We start from the raw sequence: 17,363 nt of genomic DNA on the forward strand, positions 1-17,363 counted from the left end.
AGGATGAGAGACTTTGGAGACAGGCAAGCCTGGGTTCAAGTCCTAGCTGCAGCACTCATGAGCTATAAATCCCTGTACAAACGAGTCCATTTTGTGGTTTATAAATTGGGTTAATGATGCTTGTCTCATAGCATTATTGTGAGGATTACAGATTATGTATATAAAGATCCTAGCACATAATAAAAACTCAAAAAAATGACAACTCCAGTAATAACTCTATAGAAAGGGACACTGAATCCTGGTTCTTCCATATGGTCTTTTGGTACCTCCCTAAAAGCATATCCTTCTTCATAGGGCCTGCAGCTAAGGAGAAGAGACCTCTTTGTCCCTGCTGAATGACGCCATAAACATTCCAAGCTAAGACGGTATCACGCTAGCAGAGCCTGTTGTTCTCTCCACAACTTCTGGCTGAAAAGGTCAACAAAGCTACTCAAAGAGGCAAAAAGTTGCCTTAGCGCTGGAAACCATGGCCTGGAAGGAACTTCAACTAAACACAGAACCAGTGAATTTGGATTGAGAAACACACTTGAATGAACTGTGTGTGCACCACCCTTTGAACTCAGAAGTGCAGGTAGGGAGTAAGTTTGGAAAAGGCTCTGTCCACATACAGGGTTGGTCTCTGGCTCCGGGACATGGACTACACTGACCAGGGAAACAAACAGCCAAAACACCTGTCCCCACCCAGCATCCATTCAGAAGCTCCCAGTCGGAGGCACAGCCAGGGCACAGGGGAAGGGCAGCATGTAGGGCCTGCCAAGCCAGACAAGCAGGAAGATGCCAGGCACCACGCATGCTGGGGCAGGTGACCTTTCACGACCCGAACCCAGACCAGGACAATCAGACTGCACCAAATCCTCCAGGCAGAGGTGAGCTGATCTCAGGCCCACAGAACCACCTGAGATGAATGCTTTCTGGGTGATGGATGGCGCCAGGGACTTTGTGCATTAACCCACCCTCCACGTCTCCACTTGGTGCCCAGGTGGAGAGGGCAGCACGGACATCCACTCAGGGTGCTCACATGCCTGCAAACATGCTGGCCAACATGGAGCCTCTTTCCTTGTTTAAGGATGAGTAACCAAAACACACGAGCATCAGGCTTTGAGGACTCAAGGGCCACAGCACAGTAGACTATTCCCCTGGGTTACTGGGATAGTCACATCTGATTTGCAACATATCTCAAGACCTCAGCACACTTCAAGAATGAGAAGGCTCCTCCACAACCTTGAGCCAGGTAGAGAGGCACAGTGAGGGCGAGCATGTTCTTTACGCATTCAAATCATTCACATTCTCGCCCTCCTTCCCACGCCCTGGGTAGCCTGAGGTGACAGCACCTTCCCCTCACCAGTACCCGCTACTTACCGCATGAACAGGGTTGCACTGGTCTATGGGGCTCTTAAAATCCGTCCTTAACTCATCAAAGGCAATTATCTGAAACAGAATACAGAGATTTGAGGTGTTAGTGCACACATGAGTCAACACACCATGTCCAAAGCTTCTGTGGATTTGCTTCCAAATAACACAACAGAAAGGAAGAGGCTGTAGATGGCATGAGATTGGCCAGCAGCTGGTCACTGTCGAAGCTGGCAATAAGCACATGGGGTTGATTATATTCTTCTGTCTACTGTGTACACTTAAAATTGTCCCCAGTAAGTTTTTTTAAGTATCTGTGCTCTACAAAGATGTAAAGAAAGTCTACTGTGCTGAGGGCAGGTTTGGATGTAGATAAAAGCACAAAAAATTTAAAACTTCAAACCACGACTTTTAGCCCCTTTCCTTCCAGGAAGAGCTATTTATTTTTTATTTGTGCTTGGAAATGAAAGGTGATTGGAAGTGAAACAGACAGAAGTCAGGTGAGAAGGAAAAGAGAAAAACAAGGCAGTAGAGTTGACAGTAATAGAAATAACCAAATGTCTACATGTCCACAAGCCTGGACGGTCAGCTCCTGGGCAGTCAGCACTTCAAAGCACAGTCCTTTGGACTTCAGTCCTACAGTTCATTTTGGATGAAGACTCAGAACTCCCCAGAGAACAACACTTTCCCGATAGCCCTGGAGGAAAGAATGCTGGAGAGGACCTTTTCCAGTCACAGAATGAGGCATGGCCCTCCACAGAAGGACCTAACTGACAGGTGAAGGTTCACAAGCCCACATCCTCACCACAGCTACCTTGTCTGCAACAGAAGGAATAAATAATAGAACAAGGTGGGATTTGGCCAGGGGAGTGTCCTTTCTTAGGGTGTGGAAGCCTTGGGTGCTCCCAGTAAAGTCTCTGCTTTTGAAAATAAACAGACATGACCGCCTGTAATCCCAGCACTTTCAGAGGCCGAGGCGGTTGGATCACCTGAAGTCAGGAATTCTAGACCAGCCTGGCCAACATGGTGAAATCCCGTCTCTACTAAAAATACAAAAATTAGCTGGGTGTAGTGGCATGCACCTGTAATCTCAGCTATCTAGGAGGCTGAGGCAGGAGAAAAAAAGGAAAATAAAATAAACAGACATAACCAATTCCCCAGGAAGGCACATCCCAGGGGTCCCTGAACATTTGGTAGAATTGCTGAAGCAAGGAAGCCCGCTTCCCACCCCCAAATGTCCCCAATCCAGCAACATGGGGCTGAGAGTAAGCATTAAGTGAGAGAAAACAACTTCCCTCTACAAAGCAAGTAGAATTTTAAAGCAGTCATATGTCATCCTGATTTCAATCCTCCTACAGAATTTGAAGAAAATTCCAGTATAACTTGTATTAAACCAACACATTTCTATATCATCCCTTGCCAGATAATTATCCAGCCTGTACTTAAACGCTTCAGTAACAAGAAACTCACCACTTACTGAAGATGCTCATTCCATTTCTGGCTACCTCTAATTAATCATTGCTTTCCTTATTAAACTATAATATATGACTCCCTGAAGCTTCCACCCACAGCCTAAGCCAGGGTAAGCAAACTACAGCCTGAAGGCCAAATCCAGCCTGCTACCCATTTTTGTTCAACCTGTGAGCTAAGAATGTTTTGGTTTGTTTTTTAGTTTTAGTTTTTGTTTTTGTTTTGAGACAGAGTCTCACTCTGTCAGCCAGGCTGGAATGCAGTGGTGAGATCTTGGCTCACTGCAACCTCCATCTCCCGGGCTCAAGCAATTCTCCTGCCTCAGCTTCTCGAGTAGCTAGGATTACAGGCGTGTGCCACCATGTACAAAAAAAAATACAAATACAAAAAAAAAAATTTTTATATTTTTAGTGGAGATGGGGTTTCATGTTTTTAACATTTTTTTAAATACTTGAAATAAACCAAAAAGGAGAATATTTTGTGGCATGTGAAGCTTATATTAAAGTTCAAATTTCAGTATCCATAAAGGTTTATTGGAATATAGTAGCATTCATTCTTTTATCGATACTGCTTTTGCACAACGGCAGGGTTGAGTAGTAGTTACAGGCTGTAAGGCTCACAAAACCCAAAATATTTACTATTTTGCCTTTTATAGAAAAAAATCTGCTGACCCCAGCCTATTCTTTCATTTGCCCTCTAGAGCTATCCTCTCCACTACGGTAGCCTCTAGCCACACGCAGCTATTAAAGCTTAAACTTTTAATTAATTAAAATTAAATTAAAAATTCAGTTCATAGATATATTTAAGTTGTTCAACAACCTTATCTATCTAGTAGCTATTACACAGCACAGATATAAAACATCCCCATCACCACAGAAAGTGCTATCAGACAGCACTGCATTAGAAGCACATAGCATGGGTCAAATCCCTCCTCCACAAAGAACCCCTTTAAGTACTGTCAGCTCCAGGGACCCCAGCAAATCTTTCCTCTTCAAGCTAAATCTCTCCAACCATTGTTTACATAAACTGGCGCTAAGCTGCCTCATCATCCTGATTGTCCACCACGGATGTTTCAGGTTGTAAATGTCCATTCTAAAGTGTGTAAAGTACTGTCAGTACTAAACACTTGATTCAAGGTGAGGGTGGCTGGCACAGACAGTAGAGATGTCACTCACCTCCTCTGTTCTATAGTCTATGCTTCTTTTAATCCAATCTGATTGCATTAGCTTTTTTGTGGCCATATCACATTCCTGGCTTTATAGTGAATTCGAATTAACTAAAAGCCCTAGGTCTTTTCATGTGCTTCAGTTAAACTCAGTCCACCTCATTCTGCACAAGCATTGCTGGATTTGGAGGCCTAAGAGCAGGAACTAATATTTATCCTGGTTAATTCCTCCCTATTCAATATGGTCTACTGGTCCAATCTTTTGAGACATGACCTATCTCCCAACTATTATATAAATCCTAATAAACACAGTATCATCAATACCCACATCCACATTTACCCTGATATAAATGTAGACCAAGCAGGACCAAGGCCAGAGCTCTGAGCTCACCATTCCTAGCTCCTGTAAGGCTGACATCGGTTTTCCTGGCACCTATTATCTATACAGTTATAAAGACGGTTTACTATATTTTGATACAGTCACTGAAAGCAAGTATCTGGACAGCTGCAGAACTCCACAACTGTTAGTGCCCCACATATAGGCCCCCCACAAAGAGACTGGGCACCCATGGAGGAAAGGGAGCCAAGCCCCCACATTGTGGACAATCCCCAACCCCAGTCCTGCTCTAGGGCCTGTGTCTCTGTCTGAGTGCAGGGAGGTGGGTCTAGACTGAATAGAGCAAAAGTAGCTGGAGCTTGAAGCAGCAGAGAGGAGCCAAAGGGGATCTGGGGCTGTTCAGCCAGGCTGAGAGCCAGCGACCCCTACCTTGGCCCACCTCAGCACCTCACCTAGAGGATGGCGCAGAGGAAAGAGGCCTGAAGTGTGGCTTATGCCTTTGAGCTCCATGAGATAAGAGGTCCTTCATGGGTGCTTTCTGATGATGTGATGGCAGTGCACCCATGAGGACAAAGGCTTTCAGCGTCCCTACACCCAGTGGCTACTCGCTAATGTATCCATCCATTCACCTAACATTCAGCCAGCATCCTTTATACACAGGCAATGGGCTAACCACTGGAGACCAAAAATCAACAAGATCAGTGCCTGTCCTCACCAACTTCCTAGTCTAGAGGGGAAGACCCCCATGTAGACAGGCCACTGTGCTACAGTGTGATGAGGGCTATCAAGATGATTGTAATAACAGCTCTCATGTATTGTCTGCTCACCATGTCAGCTGCCGGGCTATATGCTGCACATGCTTTTTATCATTTAATCCTCTGACCACCCAAAGGATTAAATGGAACCAATAATAGTACCTACCTCACTATTACTGGTCCCATTTCAGAGAAGAAGAAACTGAGGCCCAACGTAGTTAAGTTACTTGCCCACGATTACTCTTTGGTGCCAGGATCCAAACCAAGGCCTGCCTAACACTAAAACCTGAGTGTTACCATTACGTTATTCTGCCTCCAAGGACATACAGAGAAAAGTAAATAAGGGGTCAGAAAACATTCAGAAGAATGAACAGCTGTCCCCATGGAAACAAAGCAAAGCTTCCCCGAGGACGCAGGGGTTAGGCTACCCCCCACTTAGCACTAATTCATAAATAGATTCCCAGTCTCAGCCTCCTGACCTGTCTGAGGATAGAAGCCACAGGCCCCACAGTGTAGTATCATCCTTTGCATGTGGCAGACTTCTATCTAGAGCTAAGCCTTAGCATCAGCAATGGACTGACTGCGAGTGTGATAAACACAACGATGTAAGGATGGGCAGATGAACGGCCAGATAGTTTAATTCAGCTGAATGCACAGACCAGCCTCTGTGTGTGTCTTACAATGCTCCATTGCACCTTTCAGACCTGCAACTGACAGTACAGGTTTAACTGCTGAACTTTAGGTGAACTTTAACTGCTAAACCAACGACAAGATCATTTCATATCTCACCCCTGTTTTAAAAATCATTTTTACATTTAATGCAGTAAAACTCACTCTTTTTGGTGAAAAGTTCTGTGAATTTTGACAAATGCAGTCATGTGATCACCTCCAAAATCAAGACACAGAACAGTTCTATCACCCCAAAATTCCCTCCTGCAACACCCCCCCGCCATGTCTCACCCCATCCCCTGCCCAGCAACCACTAATCTGTTCTCCATCCCTCTAGTTTTGCCTTCTACAGAAAGTCACATAAATGGAATCATGCAGTATGTAGGCTTCTGAGCCTGCTTTCTTTTATAAGCATATGTAAATACACGATGTGTTTAAGTTTAAGCCACACTGTTGCCTATATCAATGGTTTGTTCCTTTTTACTGCCAAGTAGTATTCCATTGTACAAATGAAGTACGGTTTATTTATCTACCTGTTAAAGGATATTTGGGTTGTTTCCAGATTTGGACAATTATGAATAAAGCTGCTATAAACATCTACACAAGGCCTTTTATCTAAACATAAGTTTTCAATTTCCTTGGAGAAATAGGAGGGGGATTGCTGGTCCATGTGGTAAGTGTAGATTTAATTTATAAGAAACTGACAAAACTGTTTTCCAAAGTGGCTGCACTATTTTGCATTCCCACAAGCAACATGAGTGTTCCCATGACTCCACACCCTAGCCAGAACTAAGTCCTGTCAGTTTAGTTTTGGGGGGTTTTTTGCCTAGTTTTGGTTTTTTAGTCATTTCAGTAGGTGTGTCGAGGTATCATTACAACTGTAATTTGCATTCCTCCAGTGACTAACGATGCTGAGCACTTTTCATGGGCTTAGCTGTCATCTGTACATCTTTTTTGATGAAATGTGTGTCCAAATCATTTTCTCTTTTAAAACAAAATTAGCTGGTTTTTTTGTTACTGATGATCTTTGAGAGTTCTTTATAAATTTTGGATACAAGTCCCTTGTCAAATATGTAATTTGCAAATATTGTCTTCTATGCTGTGGCTTGTCATTTCACTTTTGACAGTATGCTTCTCAGAGCAAAAATTTTTCATTTTAACTAGTTTATCCCATTTATCAGTTTTTCTTTTATGGGTCATATTTTGGTATTCAACCTATGAACGCTTTTGAATCTAAGAACTTCTAAGATCACAGAGGTTTTCACTTACATATTTTTCTAAAACTTGAGTTTTCTCTTTAGGAAGGTTTAAACTACAAATTCAATTTATTTAATAGATTTAGGACTATTCCAGTTATCTATTTCCTATGACATGAGCTTTGGCAGTTTGTGATTTCAAGGAATTGGCCCATTTCATCGAAGTTGTCAAATCTGCAGATTTATATTCGGAGCCACCCCTATTTTTGTATTTCACCCTCCCTCATCAGGCATCTCCCCTGCTTTTTTTCTCACCAGACTTTTGAGATGGAGGTTTAAGTGATCACAGAAAATGTAAGAAAAGTTGGCAGCAAAGCAGTGGAAACAAAGCAAGAGCTATTGTTCTTCCCCAAGCGGCATAACTGAGGTCCTTGAAAGCCAGATTGCCTCTACGCTGCCTGGGGCCCGGCCCTGCCTGAAAAAGTGGGACAAGGGTGAGGCTCTGGGGTAGAAAATTGGAGGTCTTGCAGGAGATGCAGCACCAGAGGGAGAGAGAAGGATCAAGGTATATCAGTAAGATAATGCAATATACATGGGCAAACATCAGAACTTAGTGGAGTACTAGCCTGGATGGAGGCTTCAGGAGAGGCAGAGCCAGAGGAAGCCACCGAGAAGTCCAGAAAGGAGGGCGGCTACAAACAGAGAACACGCTAGAAGTTAAGCTGTTTCTATGAACACCGAACCCTACCCCTACCCACCACTAGGCTTAGGCAAGTTCAGCCCAAAAGGTGCTGCCCCAACCCTCTAGCCTATTGCCCCTCCCTGTTCCCCCAACCACAGGACCATGAAGCAACTATCCATGGAAGCTCACTGCGCGGAGCCTCACCAAGAACTACAGCAAGGTCAGTCCTGCTGGGGCCTGCCCTAAGTCTAGACTGCCTGTATTCCATCCAGCCTCAACACCAGCAGGGAAGCAGGGTGGACCCACCTCAAGAGGTGGGAAACTATAGAAACACTCTATAAAGCATCTCATGCTTCTGTCTTTGGGTCCACAGAATTTATAATTAGGAGATTAAAAGTTATCTCACTTGTCTGAAATCATTATTTTGCTAAAAATAACCATGCTGTACTATAGCAAAAAAAAAAAAAAAAAAAAACCTTCCTGGAAGATGAAGAAACGATTGAAATGTCAATGTGCATTAGCTAATGAGTCCCCAGGGCTGCCCCATCAGAGAGCTTAGCATTAGGAGAGGCTGGTTTTCTCTGGGACTTTCTCTTCCCTGCATTTGCTCCTCTTATTTCTGAAGGCTCTTAAATGGTTGAGACCTCACTACCTTGCATGTGTACTGCACTATCTTATTGACATAACTTGATCTGCATAAGAACTCTTGTGAACTGGATCGGAATCTCCCCCTAGCATACAGTTCAGGAGACCAAGACCCAGTCACAGTGTTTGAATGATGTACTTTACCTTGCATGATGAATGAGGGACAACCCACACTGGACCCAGGTCTCTGAGTCTTTGACTGGTTAGTGCTCCATCCAGCACGCTGTGCTGCCCCTCTGTGACTTGAACGGGTAAAAAGAAAATGTTGGGTTACTGAAGAGGCCAAAAAAAAATACTGACTAGATACCCACGATGTACCTGGCACCATTTTTGGTTCTCTAGGACAGGAGTGAGAAAGAAGAGAAGGTCCCTGTCATCACAGAAGTTATAATCAAGGGTAAGGGCAGAAGAGATAATTAACAAATAGATAAGAAAAGCATCAGAAAATGGCAGACTGTGTAAAGAAAATAAAACAGCTGATAGGAAGAAACAGAATTGGGAGTAGAGAGGGAAGTGATCAAGGAAGGCTCTCTGACGAGGTATCTTTTAAGCTGAGAGGACTGAATGTCCAGGAGCCAGACATGGAAAGGTCTGGGATGAAATTTCCAGAAACGGAAATTATGCTGCAGATGCCAGAAGCAGGAAATAAGCTTGGCAGGTGTGAGGCATGGAAAGGCCTGCACAGGGGAAGCCAGAGAGTGAGACAGACAGCAGGGGGAGGGGAGGTCGAGGCTCAGGGCTGGCCAGGATCCCAACTGTGCGGGATTCATCCAACTGCAGCTCCCCAAAATAGACAGTGTGGTATGAAGCCATTTAGCCCATCTATTCCATTGGTGATGCTGCCCTTACGTGACTTGCAGGACTGTGTTTGCTGCTTGTGGTCTCTCACTCTAACAAAAGGAGTTGCATGGACATGACCAAGGGGGCCACTGCTGATACAGGTTGATCAGTGTGAAACCAGTGTCAGTTGTGCAGACTGAGGAACAGGTGCTGGGCTGACAGTTTTCAAGTCCGTTCTGAGCAGTAGCAAATTCACCCAAATGAAAACTCAATGTTCAGGGGCAATATTTAAAGAGATCATGAATCCTAGCAAGTCATACCCAGGGACTTGGAGGACAGATTTGGGTTAACCCCTCTCAGAGAGCATTTGGGCACTGGGAAAAGCTGCGCAGTTTTCTAATGAGTGGGCACATGCCCCAAATCTCCCAGAAACTCTGACTACAGGTCCAATTTTGAATAGGGACAGCTCCCTCACCCAGTTCTGTGCTCATACTCCTATTTGCATTAGGGCCACTTTGAATGGACCTTTCTCTCTTGATTTCTCCATGTTGTGTGTTGAATAGTGACCCCCAAAATTCACATCTACCTGGAACCTCAGAATGTGACCTTATTTAGAAATAGGGTCTTTGCAGGTGTAATTAGAAAAGATGGGGCCATCTTTATGAGATAGAAAAAAAGCCACACAGTGAAGGCCATGTGAAGACAGAGGCTGCAATTCGAGGGACACAGCTATCAGCCGAGGAACATCAAGGGCTGCCAGGAGCCACCATTAGCTGGGAAGAGGTGAGGAAGGATTCTTCCTTAGAGCATTTGGAGGGAACATGGCCCATCTGTCTTCAGACTTCTAGCCTTCAGAACTTTGAGAGAATAAATTCCTATTGTTTTAAGCCACCCACCTGGTGGTAATTTGTTAAGGCTGCCCTAAGGAACAAATACACTCCATTTGCAAAATACCTGAAACTACTGCTGCTGTCATCTAAGATCTGGAAGGAATGGCTTTTGGTGCTACCTGAGAATGTTAGCATGAAAGATGCAAACGAGCATTTCTGACCCAAAATATACACCTCCCCAGGGAAGCAGGCTTTTATACTCACCCCAAACCTTCCAGTAAGTCCCCCAAACCCACGCTCAGAATACAATTCTAATTTAGAGAGAATTCTGCTTTTTACTTCCTCTGTCTTGTCCCCAAAAGAGCAATGTCTTCAAACCACAGCCCAAGTTTTAGGGACCCTTTCTAAGGTCCTGTTAAAGCACAAAGAGCTCCACTGGAGAGGAAAAAAATGAGAGATAAGAGTGATTTTATTGGTTATAACATACATCTTATATCTAGTCCTAGTTTTATGCCTGAAACTAGTACAGCCTTGAGTCCTAAAGTCTCTCTGTACACTGATTCTAAACTGCTACATGCAAGTGTTTGCTTAGTCATCTCTGAGCCTCCAAGAAGCAAGTGGCACTGGCTCCAAACTCAAAAGCCTCTTGGGGACTCTACATGGGTACCACCCACCTGTTCAAGTCCTTGCTCAGCTCCCATCACCAAGTGGTCTAGAAAAAGACTCAGGGTCTCTCAACCCACTCCCTTTTCTAAAAAGTACAATGCCAGACGTCATGGAGTAGCTGAAGCTTTCCAAAGGGTTTTCACATGTTTTATTTGATTTTGTGTTCACTGTATATAATATCCGAAATGATGTGACACCCACTTTGCAAATGAAGAATCAAGAAGAATGAGAGGTCGTTAGCAATGTCCAGGGCTACCTGGTTGAAGAGGGCAGTCCTGGGGCCAGTCCTCACCTTCCCCATTTCTCTTCCTTGTGCTTCCTCCATTGGGCCATGCAGTCTCACCCTCTTCTGTAAGGGGGAGTGAGGAACCTTTATTAATGCATCCATCCACACAGGGTGCCATGCAGGGCAGGACACAGCAGGCTTAGCACCAGAGTCCTGCCTTTTAAGGGCTCCCAATCAAATGAATGGTCTGCTTATGCCCGTATGACCAAGAGTCTAGGAGAGGAAGTTGAACTTCCAACCAGCACAGAGCCTCTGGTTGGAGAGGCTCAGAGTCTTGCCCTAACTCCACCCCATTTCATCTCTGTATTGGTCAGGGTTCCCTAGAGAAACAGAACCAACAGGATGTGTGTAGATATATGCACAGAAAAAGATCTGTTTTAAGGAATTGGCTTATGCAATGATGGAGGCTGAGAAGTCCCAATTCTGCAGAGTCAGCCAGCAGGCTGGAAACCTAGGAAGGAGCCAGTGCCGTGGTTCAAGTCCAAAGGCCATCTGCTGACAGAATTCCCTCTTGCTCAGAGGAAGTTGGTCTTTTGTTCTATCTGGACCTTCAGCTGATTGGATGAGGCCCACCTATGTTAGGGAGGGCAATCTGCTTTACCAATTTAAATATTAATCTCATCCAAAAACAACCTCACAGAAACATCCAGAATAACGTTTGGCCACATATCTAGACATCATAGCCAAGTCACACTGACATGCAAAGTTAACCACCACAAACCCCCAATACTAGGGACTGTCACAGGCTCCAGGCTGGGCCCTGACCAGTGGGGCTTGGTGGGAAAATGGCAGAGTGATGACCAATGGGTCCTTTTCATGTGTGAGAAGCCATCATGAGTCATGGCATCCCACATCTTGGCACACACTCATCTTAGGAAGGAAGCTGCCTTACAATAAGTTGGGAAAAGTGTGTGACCCAGCCTCCTCCATTTAGGGATGAGGAGCCTCAGAACCAGAGAAGAAGAGGACCTGTCCTGGCACTCTCACCCTCAGAGCCTGCACAGGGTAGCTTATCATTGTCTCAAGAGCAGTGTCCACCCTCATCATGAGTGGGGACCGTCTGTGCTGTGGGCTACCCATAACAGGCTCCACAAAAGAATGGGGCTGGGAAAATTCCAAAGCTGAGCCTTAAGGATAAAGAGCCCCTTAGACTCTGTAGGAGGAGAGCCGCTGGTCAGGAAAATGAGACCCAGCCCTTCTGCCACCACGCCCTCCACACCTGAGCAGCAGCCCCGAGTGTCCAGATCTTCCCATGCCACCATCTTCTAAGTCCTTGCATAGCTACATCCCTTCCTCACACCATCACAAAATGGACCACCCCGGCTCCATGCCTCTCTCTCCCTAACAGGTGCTGCCTCTTTAGAGTGAAGAGTCCTGGATCTGAAGGAGGTCTCACTTGCATCCTGACCCTGCCAGTTCCCAGCTCTGTGACCTGGAGCTTGTCACTTCACTCCTCCAGGTCATGGCTTCCTTATCCATAAAATGAGAATAATCTCTACCTCAACTGGTTGCTATGAATGCAAAATGGGGTGATACAGACTATAGCACCAGGATAGAGAGAAATGAAGACTGTTGGGTGTGGGGGTGGGGGGAATGCCATTGTGTAAAAGGCACAACAGTGTCATTGTTACACATACCATGCGAGTCGGCATGTCTCAGTTCAAATCCAAATTCTACCTTATTTGTTTGTGTGACTATGGGCAAGGTGCTTAACCCCCTCCAAGCCTCGGTGTCCTCAAGTATAAAGAGGAGACAGTAGTGGTTCCTACTTCATATTGATACTTTGAGGATTAAATGAAATAATGTACAACAAGCACTGGGCACAATGCCTAGCACATAAAGTTAAAACATTATCACTTTTATTTCCATAATTATTACCATGCAGTGTTCAGGCCCCACCCTCTGGTCTCACGGCTCTCCTCCCCTTTCTGGCCTTGAGCATGATCATTAGCAACACACCCTCTGAATCAGGAGAATCCAGTCACTGCAGGGGAAAGCTGGGGTAGAGGGTGTAGGTAAAAGCCATGGCAGAGCCCCTCTGAGGACTCAGGTGGATGATAAAGCCAGCATGGCCCATCCTGTTACAGGTGGAAACATGAACTTAGAGTTGCCAGGACGGAAGCTGGAGACCAGCAGGTGAGCTGAGGAGGGAGGCATCAGCTGCCCCTGGAAGAGTCCCTAGACCTGAATGATGAGTACAAATTGGGAAACACAGGACACTTTGGCTTATTTGCCATCGTGTGCCAGAATCTGCAGACACAGCTGGTTCTGACATAGCTTCCCTGGTTCCCATCTAGTTAACAGGAAACAAAGACACCCCAGAGCTGTGCAACTCTGGGACTAAAGCCAAATGAGCAGGACACCAGGCAGACCTAGCCCCAGCTGACTTGCTTCAGGTGACAGCACAGCCGTCCTCAACTCCAGCCAGCAGCCATCTGGGTCAGGGTGAAATCCAGAGAGACGAAGGGAATGAGAAGGCCCTTTTCTGCTAACTTGTCATAGGCATAGGCCAGGCAGCCACTCTGAATAGCTCAAGCAGTGAGGGAGGGGTTGGGAAGAAGTGGGGGCAGCCTGCAGTGTGCTGGGATCTTCCCTGGGGCAGTCAGGCTAGAATCCCCCCGCTCCACCAGCCCCCTAACTCAGCCAGCCCACCAGCACTACATCTGGCCCTGCGCATGAAGCACACTGGGGCCACAGAGCCTACCCCAGGTAATCACCCCCAGCCCCAGGTTCCCCCTCCTCTCACTAAACTTGTGCGTCCTCTGGCATCCTTGGTTCTCAAACATAAGAATGCAGGAGAAATTTCTGGCTCAAATGTTTGGTGACCTTCCACACATCCTTTTGGGATCCTTGTTTTCAGCCTCCCTCCTTCTTCTGGTCCAGTGTCCTCTACTCCTTGGATACTTCTCTGACACCTAGGCCTCAAGGGTCCATGGCCAGCCTAGCCCAGCTTTGGGGGAGCATGCACCCAAGTGTGGATGTGCATCAGAAAGGCTCCCCAAAGTATCTTCCAAGAAGATCCATCATTACTCATTCCTAAAAATACTTACTAAGCATCTACCATTTGCCAGGCACTGTGGTAGCAGCTGGAGATACAACAAAAAGCAAGGCAGACAGGAGCTGGCCTCTACCAGCTGCCATTCATTTTGTGTTGACTCTGAAAACACAATAGCTTCTGGGCATGGTAGCCTATTGAGCAAGGCATCAATTGCTCACCTAAATATGGATTATTTTAATCAAACTGAAGACAGAATATGTATAAAGGAACGCAGTAATGCCAGCTGTGGCATTACTTAAAAGTTAAAACAACTTAAAAGTTGTAGGTGACCGGTTGCTTGTAGTTTGTTTTGAGACATCATCATTGATCTGAGCAAGGCCCTCTCTTACATATATAACTGTTCATTTATTCATTCATTCATTTCCTTTCATGCCATTAGCGCTTTTGCTCCATCCTTGGCAATTACTGGTTTATGTTTCATGTCTATCTTTCTGTTCCTTGTGTTCTTACAAAATGTGTATTCTGTATGTGTGCATAGATTTTAAATTTACCTAACTTGTATCCCATTCTTTCTTACCTTTTGCCCTCAGAAGTGTAGCTGCAGGGCTCCATGGGAGCGGCCACTATACTTTGTCTATCCACGCTACCAGTGAGAGACACAGACTTGACCATGTCACCTCAAATAATGTCCCAAAACCCTAATGCATGTCACCTTAGGGATTGGTATGCCAATTTCTTTGTGATTTATACCTAGGAGTGGAATTGTAGTCATGGGTTTTTTTTTTTTTTAATTGGACTGACTGCCCTCCTTGACTGCCCTTCAAAGTGATTACATTCCCCCAGCAGAGCCGCGGATTCTCTGTCCCACATCCCCTCAGACACTTGGCAGAATCCAGCTTTCTAGCGTTTGCAGTCTAATAGTTAAAGTGCAGTCTCTCTCTTGTTTTAATTTGCACCTCTCCAGAGATTAGTTGGAGCAACTCTTAATATAAAGCGTTAGCCTTTGGGGTTTCCTCTTCCGTTGATTGTCGCTTAGATGCTCTGACCATTTTTCAACAAGAGATCGCTGCCTTTTTCTCTTTCTGATTTGTACTGGTTGCTGGTATGTTGTAGATGTGAATCCCCTTTCAATTTTAGACATTTTAAACACCTTCTCTCATCAGTCACCTGTTGATTAATTAACTGTGGCTATGGTGTCCTTCACTGAATGAAAATCAATTGCACTCATTTTTGCCTCATATTTTTTACTTTCTGAAGTTTTATTTAAGAAGTTCTTCCTTGCCCCAAGACACAAAGATAGACTCTTACATTATTTTACATTTTCTTTATGAAATTCGAGGATTCTAATTAGCCCTCTCCTGCCGTCAGATGCCAGTATCTGGGACTGTGCCAGGTCAACTCACGAGTCAGAGTTATTTCATTCACTGAATATTTAATGAGCACTTACTATGTATGAGGCACTGTTCTGGAAGCTGCAGACAGAAGGCAAGGCATAGTCCCTGGACAGGATGACAGAAGTGGACTAAGAACTCCATGTGACAGGAGATGACAGGGGTCAGGAAAGGGCAACCTCAAGTAGAAGGAATGAAATTTCAATTTGCAAACTGCCCAGGAGGGAGAGACCACAATCTCAGCAGGCATATGTCAACCGCATGCATGTGACATGACAACCATGCAAACATTTGGGGTAGCCCAAGAGTGGAGAAGACTATCATTGGGGGATCTAGAATTCCTTTCCTAGTCTAGAAGAATTATACTAGGACTTGAATGATAAAGCCTAAAGTTCTCAAAACCAAATGTGGAATCAACTACTAAGAAGAAACTTCTAAAATGCAGTGGTTTAGCCTCCATGTTGTACCCAATGGACAGACTCCTTCTGTATAAAGACAATCTTTGGCAGCAGTTTCCTCCAAACCTGCAGAAACCCACGAACTGGCGATTGGGGGCTGAGCCATGGCCCTTTGTAAAAACCTCCATGGGCTCCTAAGACAAGTGCCCACTCTAATGATCACCTGCAGAAAAACTCGCCCCAACCAGGAGGATACCTATGTACTTTATTAAGATTCTTCTAAATAGCACTATCCACTTTGGGAAAATTTAAGAGCCAGGCATTACAAATTTATTAAAATACTTCAATGGAAAAATAGCAACCACAGTATCAACTCAGAGTACAACCAGAGCATACAGGACATGACCCTGCTGGAACCCTTACCAGACCTGAGCCAAAGGCAGTCAGAAAGCAGGATGTATTATTTCACAGCCCATTAACACCTCACAGTACCAGCTGTCTGCATGCTCAGAGAAAGGTCCGTCACCTGGGCTCGTGGAAAGGGCATCATGGGGAAGTCAGGAACCTGAGTTTGGGTTCTGGCTTTGCTTTTGACTGTGTGATTTTGAACAATCCCTTTATCCCCTATGTCTCAGTGTCCTCATGTGCAAAATTAGCACGTTGCATTGCATCAGTATTTCTGAACTTGGAACAGGGGTGGGAAACATTTCAGAACTCCTTGGGAAAGCTGCCAAAATACAAGGCGGCACAGACCCTGCCCTGTACCTGCTAAATCAAATCCAGAGGGTGGCTTGGCCAGGCCGGTTGAGAGTCACCTGACTGGTTAAATGTGACTTGGGGATTGTTTGCACCTCACCTGAAGCATCCCTAGCACACTAGGCTCCTCAGGAACCTACAGACAGAATCCTTGGGCTTATCACTAAACCTATCGACTCTAACCTGTAGATATCATTCCATGGTGCTGGGAAAAAGGGAGGGGGGAGGGAGGAACTGTAAATCTCTTTGCAAATACAAACATCTTCCATGTCGTAACTTAGGTCCATAAACCCTAAATCTAAAGCACAGCTTTGATCTCATAAGTGAGTCCTACCACATATAAGTAGATGCAAAGAATGCAAAGAACACATACAAAGAATCCCACTAGGTTACGAGTGCCTCGAGGATTGCAGGAGGTACTGCTCCAGGTAAGGAGACACTGTTTTGCTCATTGCTGCATTCCAAGCACCTGGATCAGGGCAAGGCACACAGTGTATTCAGTAAGTATCTATTGAAAGAATGAATGAGTTTACCCATCTTCATATCCTTGGCCCAGTGCTTGCAATGAATGTTAAATGAGCAAATATAAAACGTTTTAAACTTTTCAAAGTGCTTTCATAAACCCTTCAGTAGTTGATCACAGTAACTCACCCAGTTCTTCATTTAGATGAAGTAGGTTAGCTCCTTCTCTACACCAGACTGTCTTCCTAGTGTGCTTAAGGGCAAATGATCTCTTCACTAAAGATAAAGCCTGGGAGTATCCAGCGTACAAGAGGGCAGTTCTGAGGCCCAGTCACATGTCTATCCATCACATGGCAGGTCCCAGGATTCAGAACCTCCATCCAGACCATGCTGTCCAAGACCTACTAATTAACTAACGGAATGTATACATATTCAAGAGTGTGCAATACTCTACCTTATAAAAAATTATTTCAGATGGTTTATCAGAAATACACAAAATAGAGAAAAATAATTGAAAATAAAAATTA

At 45.0% G+C, this 17,363-nt stretch overlaps 1 protein-coding gene across 3 annotated transcripts in view; it reads right to left on the reverse strand.

Moving 5' to 3' along the window:
- Positions 1 to 17,363, reverse strand: part of CNIH3 (cornichon family AMPA receptor auxiliary protein 3) — a 124,808-nt gene that overhangs the window by 57,833 nt on the left and 49,612 nt on the right. For all 3 annotated transcript variants that reach the window (XM_514230.8, XM_063809806.1, XM_009441564.4), the window contains one exon: positions 1,360 to 1,428. In XM_514230.8, the coding sequence (XP_514230.2) occupies positions 1,360 to 1,428 (69 nt within the window). The remainder of the gene's footprint in view (positions 1 to 1,359; positions 1,429 to 17,363) is intronic.

Source organism: Pan troglodytes, chromosome 1 (genome assembly GCF_028858775.2).
Source record: "Pan troglodytes isolate AG18354 chromosome 1, NHGRI_mPanTro3-v2.0_pri, whole genome shotgun sequence".
Classification (NCBI taxonomy): domain Eukaryota; kingdom Metazoa; phylum Chordata; class Mammalia; order Primates; family Hominidae; genus Pan; species Pan troglodytes.